At 51.4% G+C, this 19,938-nt stretch overlaps 1 protein-coding gene across 2 annotated transcripts; it reads left to right on the top strand.

Annotated features, from left to right (window-relative positions):
* Positions 1-1,748: 1,748 nt before the first annotated feature.
* LOC115638956 (membrane primary amine oxidase-like) lies at positions 1,749-17,837 on the top strand. Of its 2 annotated transcripts, XM_030541146.1 has the most exons (5): positions 1,749-2,537; positions 3,927-5,313; positions 14,932-15,217; positions 16,363-16,492; positions 17,017-17,837. In XM_030541146.1, exons 1-5 carry the CDS (start codon positions 2,535-2,537, stop codon positions 17,299-17,301), a joined length of 2,091 nt encoding a protein of 696 aa, XP_030397006.1. In that variant the 5' UTR covers positions 1,749-2,534; the 3' UTR covers positions 17,302-17,837. The 2 variants fall into 2 exon arrangements, with proteins under 2 accessions (XP_030397006.1, XP_030397005.1); XM_030541145.1 differs by lacking the exon at positions 1,749-2,537 and having other exon boundaries at positions 3,721-5,313.
* Positions 17,838-19,938: the final 2,101 nt, after the last annotated feature.

Genomic DNA, 19,938 nt, shown 5'->3' with positions numbered 1-19,938 from the left:
CTCTTTTAGCTGAGACATAAACCAAGGCCTTTAGCACTTGTGCTGCTTAAAGAACCCAGCTCACTTTTCGTAAGAGAGTGGCCCGGCTGTGCTGCTGTTCAATTCATTTCATTTGCTCTTGAAATTTCCCTTGCAGTTTGAAATGAATTCAGGTTTGTTCTGCACTTACTCTGAAAATGGTCTGCAGTGGGGGGTTGCTGTCATCTCGGAGAACTTTATCAGATGCTTTCAGATCGCTCAGCTGGAAAAGTGCTGCAGAAGTAGACGGTATCAAGTACTGCACACTTAGTGTGCTGCACTGGGACATCCTTGGGCACATACACAGGCTAGAAACTCGGGGGAGCAGTAGCAGAGAAGAACAAATTCCCTCCATGTTGGCCATAGCCCTCCCCACAAATAGGCTGCTCCTCAGTGTGGCTTGGTTGGTTTTTACCGTGGAGTAACTAGGGAGCTTAGATCTATGTCGAAACACACCGATCAAATCCCAATCCTTTGTGTTCAGGCCACCCCGAAGCTCCCTTTGTGCTGGATCCAGGCAGCTGTAGCGCTCCTCCACCTTTCTTTAAGCAGTTGCTGTCGCTTAGAAAAGTGCTGTGTTTGCAGCCCGTGCCTGGCTTTAGACAACTTGGAGGAGATGTAAACTGTTATTGCATCGCTCTTAGCCGGGCTCCAGGGGCAAGGCTGCTGCTGTACGTGCCACTCCTGTATTATCTCCTCCCTGGGTTCATGTTGTCTGCAGGTGTGATACTAGCAAGTCCTGCAGAATGAAAGATGCATGTTTCTGAGGTTGCCATGTGTATAATTCTTCTGCCAACAGGCCTTGTGGTGACGGTGACAGCAGCGGCTCCTGCCCTCGCCACAGCACTAGACTAGTTGCCAAGGCGTCAGAATTGGGTGGACTCCGAAATGACCCGAGTCCGCTTGTGTCTGTCTTCACACCTGCAGACTAGGCCAGAGAAGGCTGCTGGGGCCGGGGATGGGATGATGTAGGTTCTTTGTCAAGAGCAGCACTGCCTAAATGCTTCTCCATAGGGCAGGGAGATGGGCCCAATCCCAAGGCGAGGAAGCTGCAATGGGAGTAAAGGTGGAACTGCCTGAGGAGGAAGCAACCTGCCCCCCACATGTAAGGGTGAGTGTTGCCTGCAGGAGAAGGGAGGCAGGGGTGAGGCGAGGCTGGCAGCAGGAATGGACACTTGCTTTGATTGTTGGTTTCCTTGTGTGTTCAGCAGAGGCTGGAGATCTGGCAGGGATTACGGCTAAAGCTGCAGGGCTTGTGCGCCCCAAATCTCTGCTGTCTGCCTGGCAGTCTCAGGCTGCTGTCTGTCTGGTTCAGGGAGACCAAGGAAAACAGTAACTTACTAAAATGAGTCAGGAAAAGTCATGCTAACCAGTGGGAGTTCCAGCATGAGGCTGCCAGCGCCATGCACAGTCCAGGGAAAATGGGGAAAGTGGCAGTTCAGAAATGTCTTCTATTTTCCCTGAACCCCGCCCCCCCATCCAGTACCAAGCTGGTCACCAGTGTGTGGCCAGGCAGCCTCAGGAGAGGGATGAGCACATATGTGGTGGAATCCAGGGACTCCTGTGTGCTAACCCTGGCTCTGCCTCTCTTGGTGGCCTGCAGGAAGTCATCTCCTCTCACTCCATGAAGCAGGGCTAATAATGACCCTGAGTTGTCTCATGGGAGTGTGACCAAGATTGGCTAATTACAGACTGTGCAGTGGCACGATGCTGGTGCTAATGAGTAATTGGGATTTGAGTGCTGAGACTAAGGCCCTGCACTGGGGTGCCCAATCCCTTTGGCTTTCACATCGCTGTGCATGTTCCTTCACACGGGAGCTGCTGCTGGAGGCCAAACTGGGAACCAAAACCGCACAGCCAGGGGGTGTGTGTGTGTGGAAGGAGCCTGGGAAATTAGGGAAACTGAGTGAAATGCAAAGTGGTGAAATTCTAAGCTGTGGTGGTGAAAACTCCACTCACGCAGGCTGGTAATGTGCCTACCTCACCTGATGCCAACAATACCATCCCCGCCCTCATGGGTAACCTCAGCAAACTGGCCAGACTTAAAAAAGTGACATAATGATGTAAAATTTGTCTTATGAGACACGGGCCCTGTGGCTCCAGTAGTTTTCCTAATGCATGGCTTTTGGAGGACCACAGAGCATGCTGGATGGGCTGGGAGCAAAGACCTGCCCTTTCTAGTCCCCACAAATTTCAGATCTCCTCCCCCAGCCTCTCTCCACCTTTCATGTTTCCTGTACTAACCGTCCAGCCACAGTCCAAACAGGCTGACGGCAGCCTCTCTGGAAGCTGTGTAAAGCTCCAGGAGTCGCCTCTGCCTTCGTGGCTGCAGTAACATAAACCTGAAAACTGTCCTCATCCTCCTGGTTCTGGCGCTAGCCACAATTTTTGCTTTGGTTTGTGTGTTGCTGACTAGAGGAGTGAAACCAGCCAGTTGTGAGCCGCAGAGCCTGAGCAGCCAGGAGGGAAAGCACAGCGACCAGAGCCTGGTCTTTGCTGATCTGACGCCAGAAGAAATGGTGCAAGTGGTGTACGCCTATAATGCAAACCCCTCTGATAACTGCATTTACTACGTCGATGTGCAGCTCCCCACCAAGGCCAAGGTGCTGGGGTTCTTGGATCATGGGGGCAGGCGACCCCCCCGGCAGGCACTGGCTGTGGTGTATTTCGGAAACCAATCAGATCCGAATGTCACGGAGTACATGGTGGGTCCCCTGCCAAAGCCCACAACTCACCAGGGCATCACGGTGCAGAAGTACGGCGGGAAGCTGCCGTACCACCGTCTGCAAAAAGGGAACAGTAAAAGAGACACTTTGCATCCCCCCCCGAGCCAGACATGGCACCAGTAGGAGCTGGATCCCCTGCCTCCCCTCCATCCCACAAGGACCTGCTTTGTGTTAGCAACCTAGAAATGCTGACTCCTGGAACTGGGGGGTGGCGGGACCTTGTCTGTTAGAGACGTTACCCCAGTGCAAACCCCAGCATAGGCCCCTGGCATCAGCTGTGCTTCATGGCTCCATTAGAGGACTGTGCCACTGTCAATTCCCTTTGTGTAGGCAAGGCCTGAGTGCACATTAAAATCCAAATCCTGACTTAGCGCCTAGCTCCTTCCGCCACATTTGCTGTGTCCCTAGGCTCTAGTCTGTCCCAAACGAGCGTTGGTTAATCCAGAGCCACAGTCAAGATGGAATCGTTTTCAGAGATAACACTACAACCACCCTGCTTACCAAGGAAATGCAAGAGCAAATCAGACTGAGGACCAGAAACTAGCAGCAGCGTAGAGTTCATGAGAACGGAGCTCCAGGAGCCGTCCAAGTTCAGTGAGTCAGGAAGGGATGGAATTCTGCGCTATAGCGAAAATCTCCAGCCTCTTGTAGATTTGGTTTCACCCCCCTACTGATGCTGAGTGCTTGGATCGCATCTTTTACAGGCAGCCTCTGGAAGTGGGTCTGAACAAACAATGAACGGCGCCTGCCCTGTAACTGGTCGTCTGGATATCAGTTACACGGTAACACAGAGCGTGCTGGATGGGCTGATAGCGAAGACCTGCCCTTTCTGGTCCCCACAAAGTTCAGATCTCCTCCTCTGACCTCGCCTCCACAGCTCATGTTTCCTCTACTTAACCCATTCAGCTGCAGCTTAAACAGGCTGCCTGTAGCTGGGAACACCACTCTGGAAGTGGTTCCTGAAGCCTCAAGCTCCTCTGCCTTCCTGGCTGCAGCAACATGAACCTGAAAACTGTCCTCATCCTCCTGGTTCTGGCGCTAGCCACAATTTTCGCTTTGGTTTGTGTGTTGCTGACTAAAGGAGTGAAACCAGCCAGTTGTGAACAGCAGAGCCTGAGCAGCCAGGAGGGAAAGCACAGCGACCAGAGCCTGGTCTTTGCTGATCTGACACCAGAAGAAATGGTGCAAGTGGTGAGGTACCTGCAGCGCAGCCTTGGGGTGCCACTGGTAGACGCCTATAATGCAAACCCCTCTGATAACTGCATTTACTACGTCGATGTGCAGATCCCCACCAAGGCCAAGGTGCTGGGGTTCTTGGATCGTGGGGGCAGGCGACCCCCCCGGCAGGCACTGGCTGTGGTGTATTTCGGAAACCAACCAGATCCGAATGTCACAGAGTACGTGGTGGGTCCCCTGCCAAAGCCCACAACTCACCAGGACATCACGGTGCAGAAGTACGGCGGGAAGCTGCCGTACCACCGCAGACCGGTGCTGGGTAAGGAGTATGAGCAGATTGAAATCTTCTTACGGAGGGAGACGTTCTCAGCAGCCCCGACCTTCCTGAATCGAGTATTTGATTGTAATGGGACCAATTTTGTATCACTAACCTCAGCCCCCCGGGGGTTCCAGTCCGGAGACCGCAGCACCTGGTTTGCTCTGTTCCACAACGTGAGCGGCTACTTCCTGCACCCCGTGGGGCTGGAGGTGCTGGTTGATCACAGCAGCCTGAACGTCTCCCAGTGGCGGGTGAGAAAAGTGTTTTATAACGGCCAGTACTACAAGGACTTGGTGCAGCTGGAGAGCGAGTTCCAGCAGGGCCGTGTCAAAGTGAACCCAGTTACGAGAGCCCCACCCGACGGGGGATTTTCTTCCATGCAGCCCCGAGCACCCCCCAGGGCTCCGTTCCCTCTGCAGTACGAGCCTCATGGGCCCCGCTACAGTGTCCAAAACAACCAAGTCATCTCCCAGGCCTGGAACTTTGCCTTTGGGGTGAACGTGAACACGGGGATACGTCTCTTTGACATCAGATTTAAGGGGGAGAGGATTGTCTATGAAATCAGTGTCCAGGATGCTATATCTGTCTATGGGTCCAACTGTCCTGGAGGGATGTCAACCAGGTACATGGATGGGAGCTTTGGCATCGGGAGATTCATGTACCCCTTAGTCCGGGGGGTTGATTGCCCCTATTCAGCCACTTATGTAGACACTCACTACCTAGTTGAAACAGAGACACCTGAAACGCATAAAAACTCCATCTGCATTTTTGAGCAGAACTCTGGGTCTCCGCTGAGGCGCCATTACTCCAACTTGCAGTCCCTGTACTACGGGGGTCTGACCAACTCTGCTCTGGTCCTTCGGTCCATTGCCACTCTGGGCAACTACGACTACGTCTGGGACTTCATCTTCTACCAGAATGGAGCTATCGAGGCCAAAGTCCAAGCCACAGGCTACATGACTTCATCCTTTCTGTACGGTGACGGTCTGGACTATGGCAATAGGGTTGGGGATCACACCCTGGGGACGGTGCACACCCATTCCATCAATTATAAAGTGGACTTGGACGTTGGAGGTAGGTTTCTGTGTAACTTTTAATTCTAGTTTTGTTCCCATCCTTTTTAGTATCCCAGCACCTCCCAGGTACATTTAGATTTGCAAAATAAGGTTTCTCTTGGACTCTGGAGTGCTGCTTTTCTTCTTTCTCTGTTATCAGAGAGACCTGCCTGGTGTATACCCCACCAATAGTGTTTCTCTATCTCTGCCCCTTTTTGTGCCCTCACTCTGGTTATGGCGAGGAAGCATTATCTTGCTCTGCTGCTGGTCAGACTCCTTAATAGCCAGGAGGCTGCTGGGTAAGCTCTCGGAATGAGAATGGAGTCCTGAGCTGGCATGAAAAGCAAAGGCAAGGCTGGGGAATACTGGTCATTTTACAGATTTCCACCGTTGAAGGAAGTGAAGTTAAGGAATCTCTCTATTCATCAATATCTGAAACCCGATAAACAGTGAAGAGTTCTAGAGACAACCACTGAACAGGCTTCATTTGTAGATCAATATGGGACATTCCAGAATAGCCCTGGTCTCATTACTGCTGCTCATGCATTAGCTTCCTCGATGGCGATGTCTGCTCTCGGCTCTCTGTAGCTCCTTCTGCTTGGGGGAATTGGCCAAGTAGGCTGAAGGTTTACATGGAAAGGCTGATTATCCCCTAAGATTTAGGTAACCAAAAGCGCCTGCTTGGGACTCATTTGGATAAGACCCAGGTGTCTTTATCTCCCAGCTGTGGCTCTTTGGTTTCCTTTCTGTCTTAGGGCTGGTAATGCAGAACTCTCTGTTTCTAATCATCTCTCTGTTTTCCCTCTTTGTGTTGTGTTTGACACACAGTGCTCAGGCACACGTTCCAGTCCTAGGCTGTCCCAAAAGTAGTGTTAGGAAAGGGAAGACAGGAACTGGGTGTGTGTGTGTGAGAGAGAGAGATTATAATATTTGTTTGTAGCGGAGGTGTCTCATCTACCCTCCTCCTTTCTCCAGAGTAAAATCTCTTGCTCTGATCTCCTCTTTAGCTGTAGTCTCCACTGGGCATTTTGATCATATCTGGCCAAAGTGCCAACCCCCCACCTCATGAAAGATGCCGTAGGGTGTAGATCGGCACCGTGGGCTGTCAGCAAGTGAGGCCAGTCCCCTGGGCTGCAGGAAAAGTTGCACAGCCCAAGACTGAACGCGGAGTGGGTGGACGCAGGTATAAAGGCAACATCTCCTCCCTTTCTGGATGAGGTGGGAGGTCACATTCCTGGACCCTTGTCCACTGCATGTTCCAGCCCGGAGCGTGCATGGGAAACCCAAGAGGTTTTTATGTGAAGAATCTTAATGGCAGGTGCAAGCTCGTCCCGAATACAAAGCCCACCAGCTGCAGCTACTTGGTCACCATTAGAATTCTCCTCTTGCCCAGGGGGCGGCCCGCGGTAGCGCAGGGCCTTTCCGCGCCCAGGAGTGCTGAAAGACGGTGCTCAGCTCTTTGCTGTTACAATACCCCTCTCCCAGGTTAACAGGCTGTGCAGCTCCCTCCCCCAGGCGCCTGTACTCTAGTACCCACCGTCCCCGAATGCTGAGAGGGGGATGCAGACATTGCGGATACAGCAGCCTGTGCTCTGCTCTTGGGTACCTGTGAAGTCAGTGCCATGGCACGAAGAACAGGAGTCCTTGTGGCACCTGAGTCTAACACATTTATTTGGGCACGAGCTTTGGCAGCGGCATGAGTGTAACTGGCCCACTGTCTGGTTCCGCCCAGCAGCCCAACTCTCAGCCAGCAGAGAGCAGCATTAGAACAAGCCACCAATGTAAGTCAGACAGGAGGTGAGCTGCTGGCAGATCAGTTTCTAGCAGTCACAGGAACCTCAGGCTGGAACACTGGTGCTCACCTTCTAGCGCTGAGGCTGCTCTGTGCAGCTCCTAGGCTCGGTGAGAGGCACAGCACTTGCACAAACCGATTTTAAATCACCTCTTACGTTTCACCCATTTCTCACAAGCCCTCTGGGATTTTGCCAAGGGTGAAGCAGCCACAGCAAGCTCAGGTGTGGTGGGTCTGGGGCAGGTTGTTTAAGAGGCCTGCATCATGCACACTTGTCTGTCTATGCTCTGCACGTGACCTGCAAATGTTCATTAGATGAACAGGTTAGAAGTCTGCCCTACCAGCTCCTTTCAGCAATAGGCTCTGGCCTGAATTCTGGTAACAGCAGTCCCTGCACCCTTCCTAGCAACAAACAAGCTGGAGTTTTGGGGCTCTGCAGAGAAAAGCCAGCCTGCTGAATGCCAGCCACTCAACAGGGGCAGAAAGGCAGAGAGCTCCTGGTGCTGGGGACATGAGGAGAGTCTGACAGGAAGCGACAGATGGGAGATACTCTAGTGCAAACTGCCGTAGTGAGCACGCATCGCACGTACATCAGACCTTCAGTCATAGCTCTTGAATTGCTTCGCAGAGCTGGGTCAACCATATCGTTCCCACTTAAATGGGGAAACTGAGGGGACACGAGTACCAAGCTCACAGAGTAACTGAAGTAAGCCAGAATCCAGGTCTCCTCCTTCCCTGCTGCAGTGCCCAGGGTGATGACCCAGGCTGACTTGCACTAGACTTCATCAAGGCCCTTCCATGGGGTCGCTGTTGGTTCAACAGGGGACCACTAACCCAACTGCATTTTCATTTGTCCAGTGGAATGTCCAGCTGGAGGAAGTGGGAACCACCTGTCCTTTCACAAGGAAATGGCCCTTGTCCAACATGGCATGATAAGATTTCTGGTGGGAAACAGGGAGAGGGAGGTTCTCCGTTAGGAGTCTGTCTCGTGGTTGCTTATTTCTGTTGCATTTCTCAGCCCAGGCTCATCCACATGCCCAGCGCCTGGTACCTCAGGCCAAACATCATCTTTTTAAGATTGGTGCCCTCCTGGTGAGAAGCCGTCTCTGCTGCTTGCCTCGTGGGGTTTTGGTCCATAGGCTTTCTTCAGGGGCAATAGCCATGTGAACCAGAGCATTGGAGTCTCTAATAAGGAAAGATTCATGCAAACAAATATCACTCACCAGGTGCCTGGCCAAGCAGTTTTGGGGAGGCAAGCGAAGAGCCTCAGGATGGACGTAAATAATGCACTTCACTGGCTTTATCTTCTCTACCCAGAAAAAAAACGAGAGCAGAGGGGTGGCTGGTGTTAGGGGTGGCTAGTCTGATAAATCCCCAGAGCGGCAGTTAGAATCATAGAATATCAGGGTTGGAAGGGGCCTCAGGACGTATCTAGTCCAACCCGCTGCTCCAGGCAGGACCAATCCCCAACTAAATCATCCCAGCCAGGGCTTTGTCAAGCCTGACCTTAAAAACCTCTAAGGAAGGAGATTCCACCACCTCCCTAGGGAACCCATTCCAGTGCTTCACCACCCTCCTAGTGGAAAAAGTTTTTTCTAATATCCAACCTAAACCTCCCCCATTGCAACTTGAGACCATTACTCCTTGTTCTGTCATCTGCCACCACTGAGAACAGCCGAGCTCCATCCTCTTTGGAACCCTGCTTCAAATAGTTGAAACGCTATCAAATCCCACCTCATTCTTCTCTTCTGCAGACTAAACATTCCAGTTCCCTCAGCCTCTCCTCATAAGTCATGTGCTCCAGCCTCCAGATAATTTTTGTTGCCCTCCACTGGACTCTTTCCAATTTTTCCACATCCTTCTTGTAGTGTGGGGCCCAAAACTGGACACAGTACTCCAGATGAGGCCTCACCAATGCCGAGTAGAGGGGAATGATCATGTCCCTCGATCTGCTGGGAATGCCCCTACTTATACAGCCCAAAATGCCGTTAGCCTTCTTGGCAACAAAGGCACACTGTTGACTCATATCCAGCTTCTCGTCCACTGTAACCCCTAGGTCCTTTTCTGCAGAATTGCTGCCTAGCCAGTCGGTCCCCAGCCTATAGTGGTGCATGGGATTCTTCCATCCTAAGTGCGGGACTCTGCACTTGTCCTTGTTGAATCTCATCAGGTTTCTTTTGGCCCAATTCTCTAATTTTTCTAGGTCCCTTTGATCCTATCCCTACCCTCCAGCATATCTACCACTCCACCCAGTTTAGTGTCATCTGCAAACTTGCTGAGGGTGCAGTCCACGCCATCCTCCAGATCAGTTGTGAAGATATTGAACAAAACTGGCCCCAAATACCAGCTGCCAGTGACATGGAGCTATTGATCACTACCCTTTGAGCCCAACCATCTAGCCAGCTTTCTATCCACCATTCATCCAGTCCATACTTCTTTAACTTGCTGGCATGCATAAGCGTGCTAGCCACAATGCTGAAGGATCCAGGTCCAGGCTTTCAGGCAGAACTGTGTAATCCAAGGAGCAGGATTCAGAAACACGATGAGCTGTATGGGGGAAGAGCCATTTCCTTCCAAGATGCCAAAAGGTGTGGAAAGTTGCCAGGAGCCTTGGGTCAGTTCTAAGGTGGTGACCCACCAGGCCTCCCCCAATCAGTCCAGCAACCCAATCACCTGGGAATGGGGCACGCATCAAATTAGAGATGAACTCTTCTCTAATCTGCAGAGCCCCAGGAGTCCCGCTGGCGTAGGGTTGAGGTTGCTGGGGCTTTGCCAGTCAGTTCAGGTCTCTCTGACAACCCTCAACTCTAGCTTGTTTGAGATCCTGCCTTGTGATGTTCTTCACGCTCCTTGGAAGCTGGCAGGGCCTTTGCTGAACAGGGCTCAGTCCTTCAGCAGGGAGAACTATAGTGCTGGAGCCGAAACGGAGTTCGGCCTTTCTGCAGGACGCGGGGATCATCACGGCTCCAGGCTCAGCTGTTGCTTACTGCAAAGCAGATCCAAGGGCCACAAGAGCAGCTTCTTGGGGGAACGGGAACCTGTGTCTAGGCGCTGTATGAACATGTGGTGATGAGACAGCCCCTCCCCTGAAGTGCTTACAGATGCAGTGGGGCACATTCACCCTTGGAGCACCCCCCCTTGCGTCCACGTGTAATAGTGCCAGTACTCTCGGCTCCAGCGCTGCCTGCAGGCTGTCTGCTTCTCACCAGGGCTTCCGTGGCCAAGGAACAAAGTTCAAGCCCCTTTCAGGGGAACCACAAGGTCCAAGTGAAAAGCCAAGCAAACCCGAATAATTCACCTGCCCCCTTGGGCTACTGAAGATTTCTGCTTTCACTTACAAAGCCTATCTCAGCCCTCCCCACCCTGGAGCCTACTTTGTTCCCTGGGGATTTCTCTCTACAGGAGAATCCTGCTTCCTCTGCAGCTCTTCGCTGGATCTTGCCTCATTTCCAGGGCCTTCCACAGGGATCAGTTCTGTCCCCACAGTCTTCTTCAGTTTGCTTAGCAGGCCCTTCCTGGGGTGGGGGGACACTCCCAGCTCCGCTCTCCTGGGTCTGCTCCTGTCAGCTGAGTTCAGCTCTGGGGAAGTAGGTCCTCTGCAGCTGTGCTGAGTCGCTCCAACTCCATTGCACCCAGCTGGGGTCACTAATTGCCCCTAGGTGGCTATACTGGGGCAAGGCTTGAGGGGTAAGCACTAGATAATGGCCAGGCTGAGCCCCTCTTGCCTTCCCTGCTCACTGGCATTAGTTTCTATTGGAGGGTTTTCTGCTGCAGCCCATCGCTGTGGTAACCGAGTGCTGGTTTGACACAGGCGTAGTCCCACTGACTTCACTCCTGCTTTTACACCAGTGTAGGGATTAGGCCCCCTGGGTTTTTTCCATGCACTAATGGAGTCTCTTGAGTTCCTCTGCAAGGGAGATCCACTGGGGACTAAGTAGCTACCTCCCTGGCTGCCTCTGTGCTCTGGAAAAGAGGTCCTGGCCATTAACCATCCTTTGGCGCAGCTGCTCGGAAATGCCAAGGAAGCTCAGCAAGGGCTCGGGGCCCAGACAAAGGAGAAGACTCTCGCCCATGCCATCCCATTAGCCACTCTCTGGGTGCCGTTCTAGCTCTTTCCAGGGGCCGTTTCAGTCTGGGTGCTTATACGTCAGCGACCCCTAATGAGCCAGGCTTTAGCTGTAAGTTCTGCAGTAACAGGCCGAACTGTGTCCAGCTGACCACAGCCAGTGTTCTGGCAGCACCGTTAAGGGAAGGGCTGTGTTTTGCCCCATCCCTGTGACACACAGTATTGCGCACATGCACCTCTGACCCCGAGCTTTGGATTCCTTCTCTCAGGGCAGCTAACAGCTGTGATCCCTGAACAGGGCCGGCTCCAGCTGTTTTGCCGCCCCAAGCAGCAAAGCGGAAAAAAAGAAAGATAAAGCCATGGTTGGTGGCACTTCGGCGGCAGCTCTACTGCGCTGCTTCGTTCTTTGGTGGCAATTTGGCAGCGGGTCCCTCTTGGAGCGAAGGGCTTGCTGCCGAATTGCTGCTGAAGATTCAGACATGCTACCCCTTTCCATTGGCCGCCCCAAGCACCTGCTTCCTTTGCTGGTGCCTGGAGCCAGCCCTGTCCCTGAATAAGAAAGGCAGCTCTGCTGCATCTTGCTTGAACTCCTTGTGCTATGCACTTAGAAAAGGTATAGCACAGATGGCGCCTGTCACGCCCACACAGGCTGGGATGTGAGTCTGCAAGTCACTCTGCACTAACCTCGCTGGGCTGCAGGCTGCCTGGCGTTGACTGGGATTTTCTTGGCATTATTTTCATTTGTGACAAAAGCCACATGGATGATTTTCACACACAAGCTGCTGTCTGTGGGAGGAGCAAACAACCCCAGCGTTACTGGAGGAGGACAACGTGTTTCCTAAAATAAAAAGATATAAATAAATAATCCAACCTGGATAGAGCTGTGGGCTTGATTTCTGGCATCCATCCTCCCGAGGGTAAGTAGAGGCAGGTAAGCTCAGACCCGCTGTAGCTGCACTGAAATTATTTTCAATGAAAGCCTCAAGTAAACTCACTTTGCCTAAGCAGAAGAAGCCAGAGCAACTCAAACTGAGAACCAGAGACTTATAACCACCTTTTCCTGGCTCACAGAATTTGGAAAGTTCCTGGGACTCCTTCTCGTGAACAACTCGATTATCTTATTCCCATGGGCCCTTACCAGCCTCATGTCCATGCACTGAATTTGTTAGTAGACTAGTCTTAGTTACTCAGATAAAAATATTGCAGGAGCCTCCTGATTTTCTGGCAGTGCAATGAAATTCATCCAGTTACTTGGGAGAGGCACGTATCTGCCTTCCACCTTTCTTCAGATGGGTCTAGTACTTCTTGTGCATTTTTGCCTTGTACAACACTTTTAATATATTCTTCGCAGTAACTGCCAAATGCATGTCTATTCTGTGAAAGTCTGCCCCAGGCCTGTTCTTACCAACGAGTCTACAAGGTCTCCAAATGTTTTGGCCCTGGAGGGCTTTCCTTTGGCTTGTACCAAATCTTATGCATCTATCACAAGACAGCTCCTCCTAGTAGAGTTAACTGTTGGTGGGTAGTGGACATTGGCTGTCAGTACATTACCCAATATTGCTTTTGTGCCTGTTCTTAGACCGTCAGTTGCCTGTGCTAATGCCAAAGGGATCGGCATTAACTCATGTCAAAATCTGTTGCAAATTAACAGTCCTGCTGGCTTCATAGGCTGTGATTAGTTGCTGAAGAATGTTTCTGTCCATCTTCATAGTTGAAGCCTTTCCTGTGACTTCTTCCCCCACCTCATAGAGCCTGGAAAAAGTTGAAGCATTATTTTTTGGCAGTGGATGATGAATATGTACGTGACCAGGATCTCTCATAAATGATCTGGAAAACAAGGTGAACAGTGAGGTGGCAAAATTTGCAGACAATCCAAAATTACTCAAGATAGTTAAGTCCAATGCTGCCTGTGAAGAGTTACAAAGGGATCTCACAAGACTAGGCAACTGGGCAACAAACTGGCAGATGAAATTCAGGGCTTGTCTACATCAGAAAGTTGCAGCGCTGGTGAGGGAGTTACAGCGCTGCAACTTTGAAGGTGTACACATCTGCAGGGCACCACCAGCGCTGCAACTCCCTGTTTGCAGCGCTGGCCGTACTCCCGTTTTGTCTCGGGTGTAGAGGATCCAGCGCTGGTGATCCAGCGCTGGTAATCCAATGTAGACAGTTACCAGCGCTTTTCTTGACCTCCGTGGAAGGAGGAAGCCTCTGGTAATCAAGCTGGTTTCCTTTCCCGGTTTGCTCTCTCGGTCCCGGAGCCAGCCAGCAAACCGCAGGGAAGGAGACCTGCTTGCTCGGGGTTCCGGGACCGAGAGAGCAAACCGGGAACGCCGCGGTTTGCTCTCTCGGTCCCGGAGCCAGCCAGCAAACCGCAGGGAAGGAGACCTGCTTGCTCGGGGTTCCGGGACCGAGAGAGCAAACCGGGAAAGGAAACCAGCTTCGCCGCGGTTTGCTCTCTCGGTCCCGGAACCCCGAGCAAGCAGGTCTCCTTCCCTGCGGTTTGCTGGCTGGCTCCGGGACCGAGAGAGCAAACCGCGGCGTTCCCGGTTTGCTCTCTCGGTCCCGGAACCCCGAGCAAGCAGGTCTCCTTCCCTGCGGTTTGCTGGCTGGCTCCGGGACCGAGAGAGCAAACCGCGGGGAAGCTGGTTTCCTTTCCCGGTTTGCTCTCTCGTCCCGGAACCCCCCTTGAAGCCGCCCAACAGCGCTGCAGTGTGGCCACATCTAACACCACTTGCAGCGCTGGTTGCTGTAAGTGTGGCCACTCTGCAGCGCTGGCCCTATACAGCTGTACTAATACAGCTGTAACAACCAGCGCTGCAAAATTTTAGATGTAGACATGGCCTCAGTGTTGATAAGTGCAAAGTAAGGGACATTGGAAAATTATGATCTCAGCTATACAGGCAAAACGATGGAGTCTAAATTAGCTGCTACTGCTCAAGAAAGAGACCTTGGAGTCATTGTTGATAGAGCAGATGTTTTCAGGGAACTATGTGCAGCAACAGTCAAAAAAGTGAACAGAAAGTTAGAACCATTAGGAAAGGGACAGATAATATCATAGAAAGATCCTAATGCCACTCTAAATCCCTGGAATTCACATATGACAAAAGCCACCCTCCCTGACCCTTACTGCTCAGACTCATTCCCTGCAAGGCCCTGAATTACATGGAATCGCCCAGTTCTTGAGAGGTGCTGCTCATTCCCCGTCACTTTGCAAGTTCACCTTCTCTTCTAGGAAGGTGCAAAATCATGAGCAGAAACATTCTTCTTGCTCTGTTGCAGGGTTTTCAACCTGTGGTGTGTGGACACCTGGAAGGCCACAGACTATGGGGTCTGCACCTCCATTGGAAATTGTTTAGGGGTCTGGAAATGAAAAAAGGTTGAAAACCACTGACCTATTGTATATGTAATGTTTGTTAATTACAGTAGCTGCGTTGTCATCTGGGGAGAGTGCAGGGGCTAGCACAAGGGTTATGCACCTCTTAGGCTCTACTTAACCCTCTGCAAAGGATGATTTTCACCTTAGGTGATTACGGGAGCCAGATGATGGAGTCGGCCACATCTCATTGCATCTCAGCCACTCATCACAACTGCAGTCATTGCTGCGAAGGACTTAGCCGCTCGTTTGGCGTGGGACTGCTTGTTGGGCACAGAGCTGCAGACATGGAGATGGCCCCATGCAGAACCCATGTTGTTCAGAGTCTCTGGGATGGGGCGGTGGTGAGAATGCCTATGCTGTCTAGGAAGTGATTTCTTCAGTGGCATTTTTCTTTGTCTTTTAGGGGTGAATAATACTGTGGTGGCCCATGACATGGCATTTGAGTCTGTGCAGGCTCCTTGGAGTCCAGAGCACCAGATACAGCGTCCACGGCTCACCAAAGCAGTCCTGGACACAGAGGACAAGGCTGCGTTCCGGCTCCATTCAAACATGCCCAGATACATCTATTTTGCAGCCAACAGTGAAAATAAGTGGGGCCACCAGCGTGGCTACAGGATCCAGATCGTTAGCTTCACTGGGGAACATCTGCCAGAAACCAGTTTGATGGAGAGAGCTATCAGCTGGGGGAGGTAGGCAGCTTCAGCTAGATGTTACCACATAGTTTATGATGATACACAAGTCACCTGTGGGTGCCTAGGTGTCCAGTGGCTTCATGGTTCAGGTACCCATGGAATGGACATGGGCAAAGGCTCTTGTAGGTTCTAATGAAAGGGTGTCATGTTCTCTCTTACCAATCGCTGGGAGTTATGCCTAAGGCTACAGTTTTGTCATGGTGATTTTTAGTAAAAATCATGGACAGGTCATGGGCAAGAAACAAAAATTCAGGGAAGCCGTGACCTGTCTGTGATTTTTTGCTGCTGCAGTTCCCTGGTTTCCCCCACCACCGTGGTGGCTGGGAGCTGTGAGGTTCCCCCTCCCCCTGTAGCAGTTGGGAAATACAGGGTGACCATATTTCCCAAAGAGAAAACAAGACACCCCAGCCACTTGCCCGAGGTGTCCCCCACCTCCTGCATGGTCACTGGAACCCTGAGGAGGGCCCCCTCAGGAGCCTGTCACCTGTCACTGGAACTTTGCAGGGGCCTTCTTGTTGCTGGAAACCTGCCAGGGACTCAGAGTCCTGCAGCCCGTAGGGCTAAAGCAGAGACTATCACCGAGGTCTCTGGAAGTCACGGATTCCATGACATAAAGGTAGCCTCAGTTATGCCCTATCAGCTGTTTGCCCACTCCTTGGAGTTTAAAGCCAAACCTCTGTTGCAAACCTTGATTGAATTCTCTACTTCAATGGTTCATTTTGAACCCTGCTGCCACACACTTCCTCCAGTGCACCTTACCTGTGGCCTGAAGCCCCCTCTGTTTTCCCAGTCCTGCCTCACCCCTTGGCCACAGCTCAGTCAGTGCGTCTCAGTCATGACCTGCGCGGTACCCGCTATTCCAGTTCAGGTCACACCCATTCCCCTTCTGCTGATGCACCTCACTGGCACCCTGCTATACCAGTCTCTGGAGTTTCTGCTGGGCTAAATGTTGTGGTAGTGGTTTTGTGAGGTGTACATTAGGATCGTAGAAGCTTGAGATGGAAGCTTCATTATGTAGCCCATGCCCCCATCCAGCCTGCCAGGTGGGGCCAGGGCAGAGTGTTTCCTGTAGTATATTTCTCCCAATCTGGTTTTAAATGTCCCTGTCTTGTGTGGCTGCCTTCTTTCTCTCCTCTCATTAGGTACAAACTGGCTGTCACCAAACGAAAAGAGGAGGAACCAACCAGTAGCAGCATCTACAACCAGAACGACCCCTGGACGCCCACTGTGGCCTTTGCTGACTTCATAAACAATGAGACCATTGTAAACGAGGTGAGCTGGGTTCTCTTTGTGCTCGGGCCATGTATTACAGTGTGACGAGTATTACGCTCAGTCTTAGAACTATCCACAGCCCAGGACTCTCACAGACGAGGCCCGTTCTTTTGCTCAGGGCTCAGACAGACATTGCTAACAGGACTCTTGGTTTCTGTGGGACAAAAGGAAAGTCTTGGGGAATGAAAAACAACTCACTGCACTCCATGTTTTCCCTCTTCCGAGTTAGCATCTGTTCATTCTTTGTCCTTGTGACGTCCATGTGACTGAGTTGTGTGTAGAGTGAATGAGCAGAGCTGGTCGGGAAAGTCTGAAAAATCTTAAATTGCAACAAATGGGGGAAAATGTCAGGAAAATGTTTCCATTGCTCAAGACGCTCTCCTAAAGAGGGAGCCCGGCAGGTGGCATTCGCAGGCTTTGGCCCAGGTTCTGTCCTCGGACGTTACTGGTCTGCCCCAGTATGTGCCCCCAATGGATGTTCTCCTGAAATAACCAAGTTATGTGACACTCTCTCCCTTCCCCAGGACTTGGTTGCCTGGATAACAACTGGTTTCCTTCACATCCCACATGCTGAGGATATTCCCAACACAGTGACTGTGGGAAATGGAGTCAGCATTTTTCTGAGACCCTACAATTATTATGACATAGACCCTTCCATATACTCACCTGATGGCGTCTTTTTCACCAGTGAGCAGGACTCTAGTGTATGTGAAGTCAACCATATCGCCTGCCTGTCCAAAAGTGCCTCATGTTTACCAATCCTCCCTCCGTTCACCTATGATGGCTTCCAAAATCTGACGAGACTGTAAGAGTTATGGGTTGCAGGGTCTTTGTGTGGTAGAAGTGAATATGATGCACTAGAGTGACTACTCTGCCCAGATGACCCATTTGCATAATGGAGATCTGTCTTAAAACTCATTTCTAATGACAGAACTTTATCAAAAGATAAACTTAATCACCATTATCATTGCTTACAAGGGCTGTATCTAAGAGTTATGGACTGCAGGGTCTTTACGTGGTAGGAGAAATGAATCTGATGCACCAGAGTGACTACTCTGCAGAAAAAAACATCTATTTTTAATAATGGAGATCTGTCTTCAAGTCCATCTGTTAATGATGTTGTGTAGCTTTTTATATAGTAACTTCACTATTACAAGGGACTGTGTCTTTAAAGGGAAACATAACTTTCTCAATACGCTGCCAGGTTAGAATTTGTATTAGTCTTTTTTAGAATAACATGTTTAAATCCAGTCCGTCACATGACGGAGGCAGGTGGAAGGAGAGCCAATTCTGTTCCTCTGATAACAGTAATAAATACTGAGTACTAACTCGCTCAGGTGAAAATAATGAAGTTTGATGTTGGTCCAAAGTTCTCAAATGCCTTATTCTTAAACTGCTGCAGCTGTGTTGCACTGCCTGCGTCCATGAAGGCTGAAGGCGCTGAGTCTTAGCGTAAGCACATGGGAATAGCTGTACTGGGTCAGACCAATGGTCCATCTAGTTCCTTATTCTGTTTTCTGACAGTGGCCATTCAGCGGGAATGAACATAACAAGCAGTCATTGAGTGATCCATCCCCTGTCGTCCAGTCCCAGCTTCTGGCAGTCGGAGGCTAGGGTTGCGTCCCTGACCATCTTGGCTAATAGCCATTGATGGACCTGTCCTCCATGAACTTATCTCATTCTTTTTTGAACCCAGCTATACTTTTTCTTCACAACATCCCCTGGAAATGAATTCCACAGGCTGAGTGTGTGCTGCTGACATTTATAAGTCAACCTTAAAAACATGCTGTGGCCTGAAGCTTTGACTAAATCCCTGCCTTGAGAAAGCACAAGCTGTACGGCAGCTGTGAGATCTCACCGAGGTTAGCCAGTCCTCATCATGGGCTAGTGCCTTTCAAGAACATCAGATACATAAAGCCCTGTAGCCTGAGACCTCTCCTGGGGGTCTGATCTGGCTGCTCTGAGAGTCTGGTGCTCTGCAGAAGGCTGTGAGCTAAGTCACTCCTACTCACTCTGCTTTCCAGATCTTGTGGGTAGTTCAACAACAGGAAAGGAATAAGGGATAAAATGAGCAGCTTTGGGGACTGTGATCTCTGGTAAATACTGGGTGTAAAAGCAGGATGTCTGAAGATCAGCAGAATAGTAGATGGGGCACGAGGCTGTTACTCCAGTGTTGGAGCACCTGAGTCATCACAAGCCACAAAAGAGACGTGAGCTGTTCAATAGTTAAATGAATGTGATGCTCAGAACTGACAGGTGCTGGGTAGAGCCAGACTGTGGGAGTGGGGGACTCCGCAAGCCACTCACGGGTGTCATGGCTGTGATATTATGGGATGGGACACTGCACATTATTTCGTATCACATACCAGGGTGCAAAGCAGCTTCCACTGTCTAGAGCACAAACGAACATTGGGCTGATGATGCAGAGGAAGCCAGGAGAGCTGAAAGACCCGTTACATGGCTAAGAATAGTCAATGCAGGGAGTGAACTATAGAGTGGAGGAAACAAAGACCAAGCACTGGCCATGACTGGGCTAGAAGCTAATGAGACCATCAGGGCTCATCATTGGAAGGATGTTAGTGACAAGGGGACATGGAAATAAGTTTCGTCCCTCCCTAGTCCCAAGGGAGTAGGCTCCTTCCCAAGATCTGGGATCCATTGTCCAAGGAGGAAGTGTGATTTTCAGAGCAGCTGGGGAACGATGGGCTGCTGAGGCTCCAGCTCCAGATGAATTTGATCCTGCAAAGGAAGCAGTGTAAGGTCCTAGGCCAGCTTTTTCTCAGGGAGACCTGGTCATTTGTATGGGAAGCAATGTGACCCTGGAGGGTACTACGAGAGAATCTGAACTCAAGCTTTCTCTGTGGCCTGGGAGGTTAGACAGCAGGTGGGGCTGCACCTCCTGCTGCTCTTAGCTATGGCTGTCCCACAAGCATGGCTGTTAAAGACTGAGGCCAAGCCCTATTCATTACTATAAGGCCCATCCTGGTGCAGGATTGGGGTTGGTGAGCAGGGCTGGGGGGCAGCACTGGTGCAGAGGTAGCTTGGCAGTAGCTGGGCTGGTGATGGGTAGATGGTGCTGGACTGGGGAGGTGCAGGGGTGGAGTAGCTGGGTTGGAAGGGGTGCTGCTGGGCTGATTGGGAAGCCAGCGGCAGTGGCTATGGGGCTGGTGTTGGGGGGGGCACCCCCTCACCTTGAGTCTCTGCCACTCTGGGCTGGGGCCTGGGGCAGCGAGATGGGAGACAGAGGCTGCTTGCTGGCAGGTGCCACAGCAGCCCGGGCCAGGAGGAGGCGCTGAAGGCCAGTGCCCATCATGAGAGTGCAGCTGAGACATGGTGGGTGCCAGGTGCCAGGCAGCCCTGCTCCCCAGACAGGCAAAAGCACTGCCTTATTCATCTCACTCCTAGGGGTCTTCTCCCAGTTCCAGGCTGTCCAATCCCATCCCTCT

The sequence above is a fragment of the Gopherus evgoodei genome, chromosome 23 (assembly GCF_007399415.2).
Source record: "Gopherus evgoodei ecotype Sinaloan lineage chromosome 23, rGopEvg1_v1.p, whole genome shotgun sequence".
Lineage (NCBI taxonomy): Eukaryota > Metazoa > Chordata > Testudines > Testudinidae > Gopherus > Gopherus evgoodei.
The sequence above is the reverse complement of the archived record's forward strand: the minus strand, read 5'-3'. Positions and strand labels throughout refer to the sequence as shown.

Excerpts from the sequence above, each read along its gene's own strand:
- LOC115638956 (XM_030541145.1), top strand. The coding sequence starts at position 3,744 with ATGAACCTGAAAACTGTCCTCATCCTCCTGGTTCTGGCGCTAGCCACA. Across the intron at positions 5,314-14,931 it reads AGTGGACTTGGACGTTGGAG|GGGTGAATAATACTGTGGTG; the intron begins GTAGGTTTCTGT and ends TTTGTCTTTTAG. Across the intron at positions 15,218-16,362 it reads AGAGCTATCAGCTGGGGGAG|GTACAAACTGGCTGTCACCA; the intron begins GTAGGCAGCTTC and ends TCCTCTCATTAG.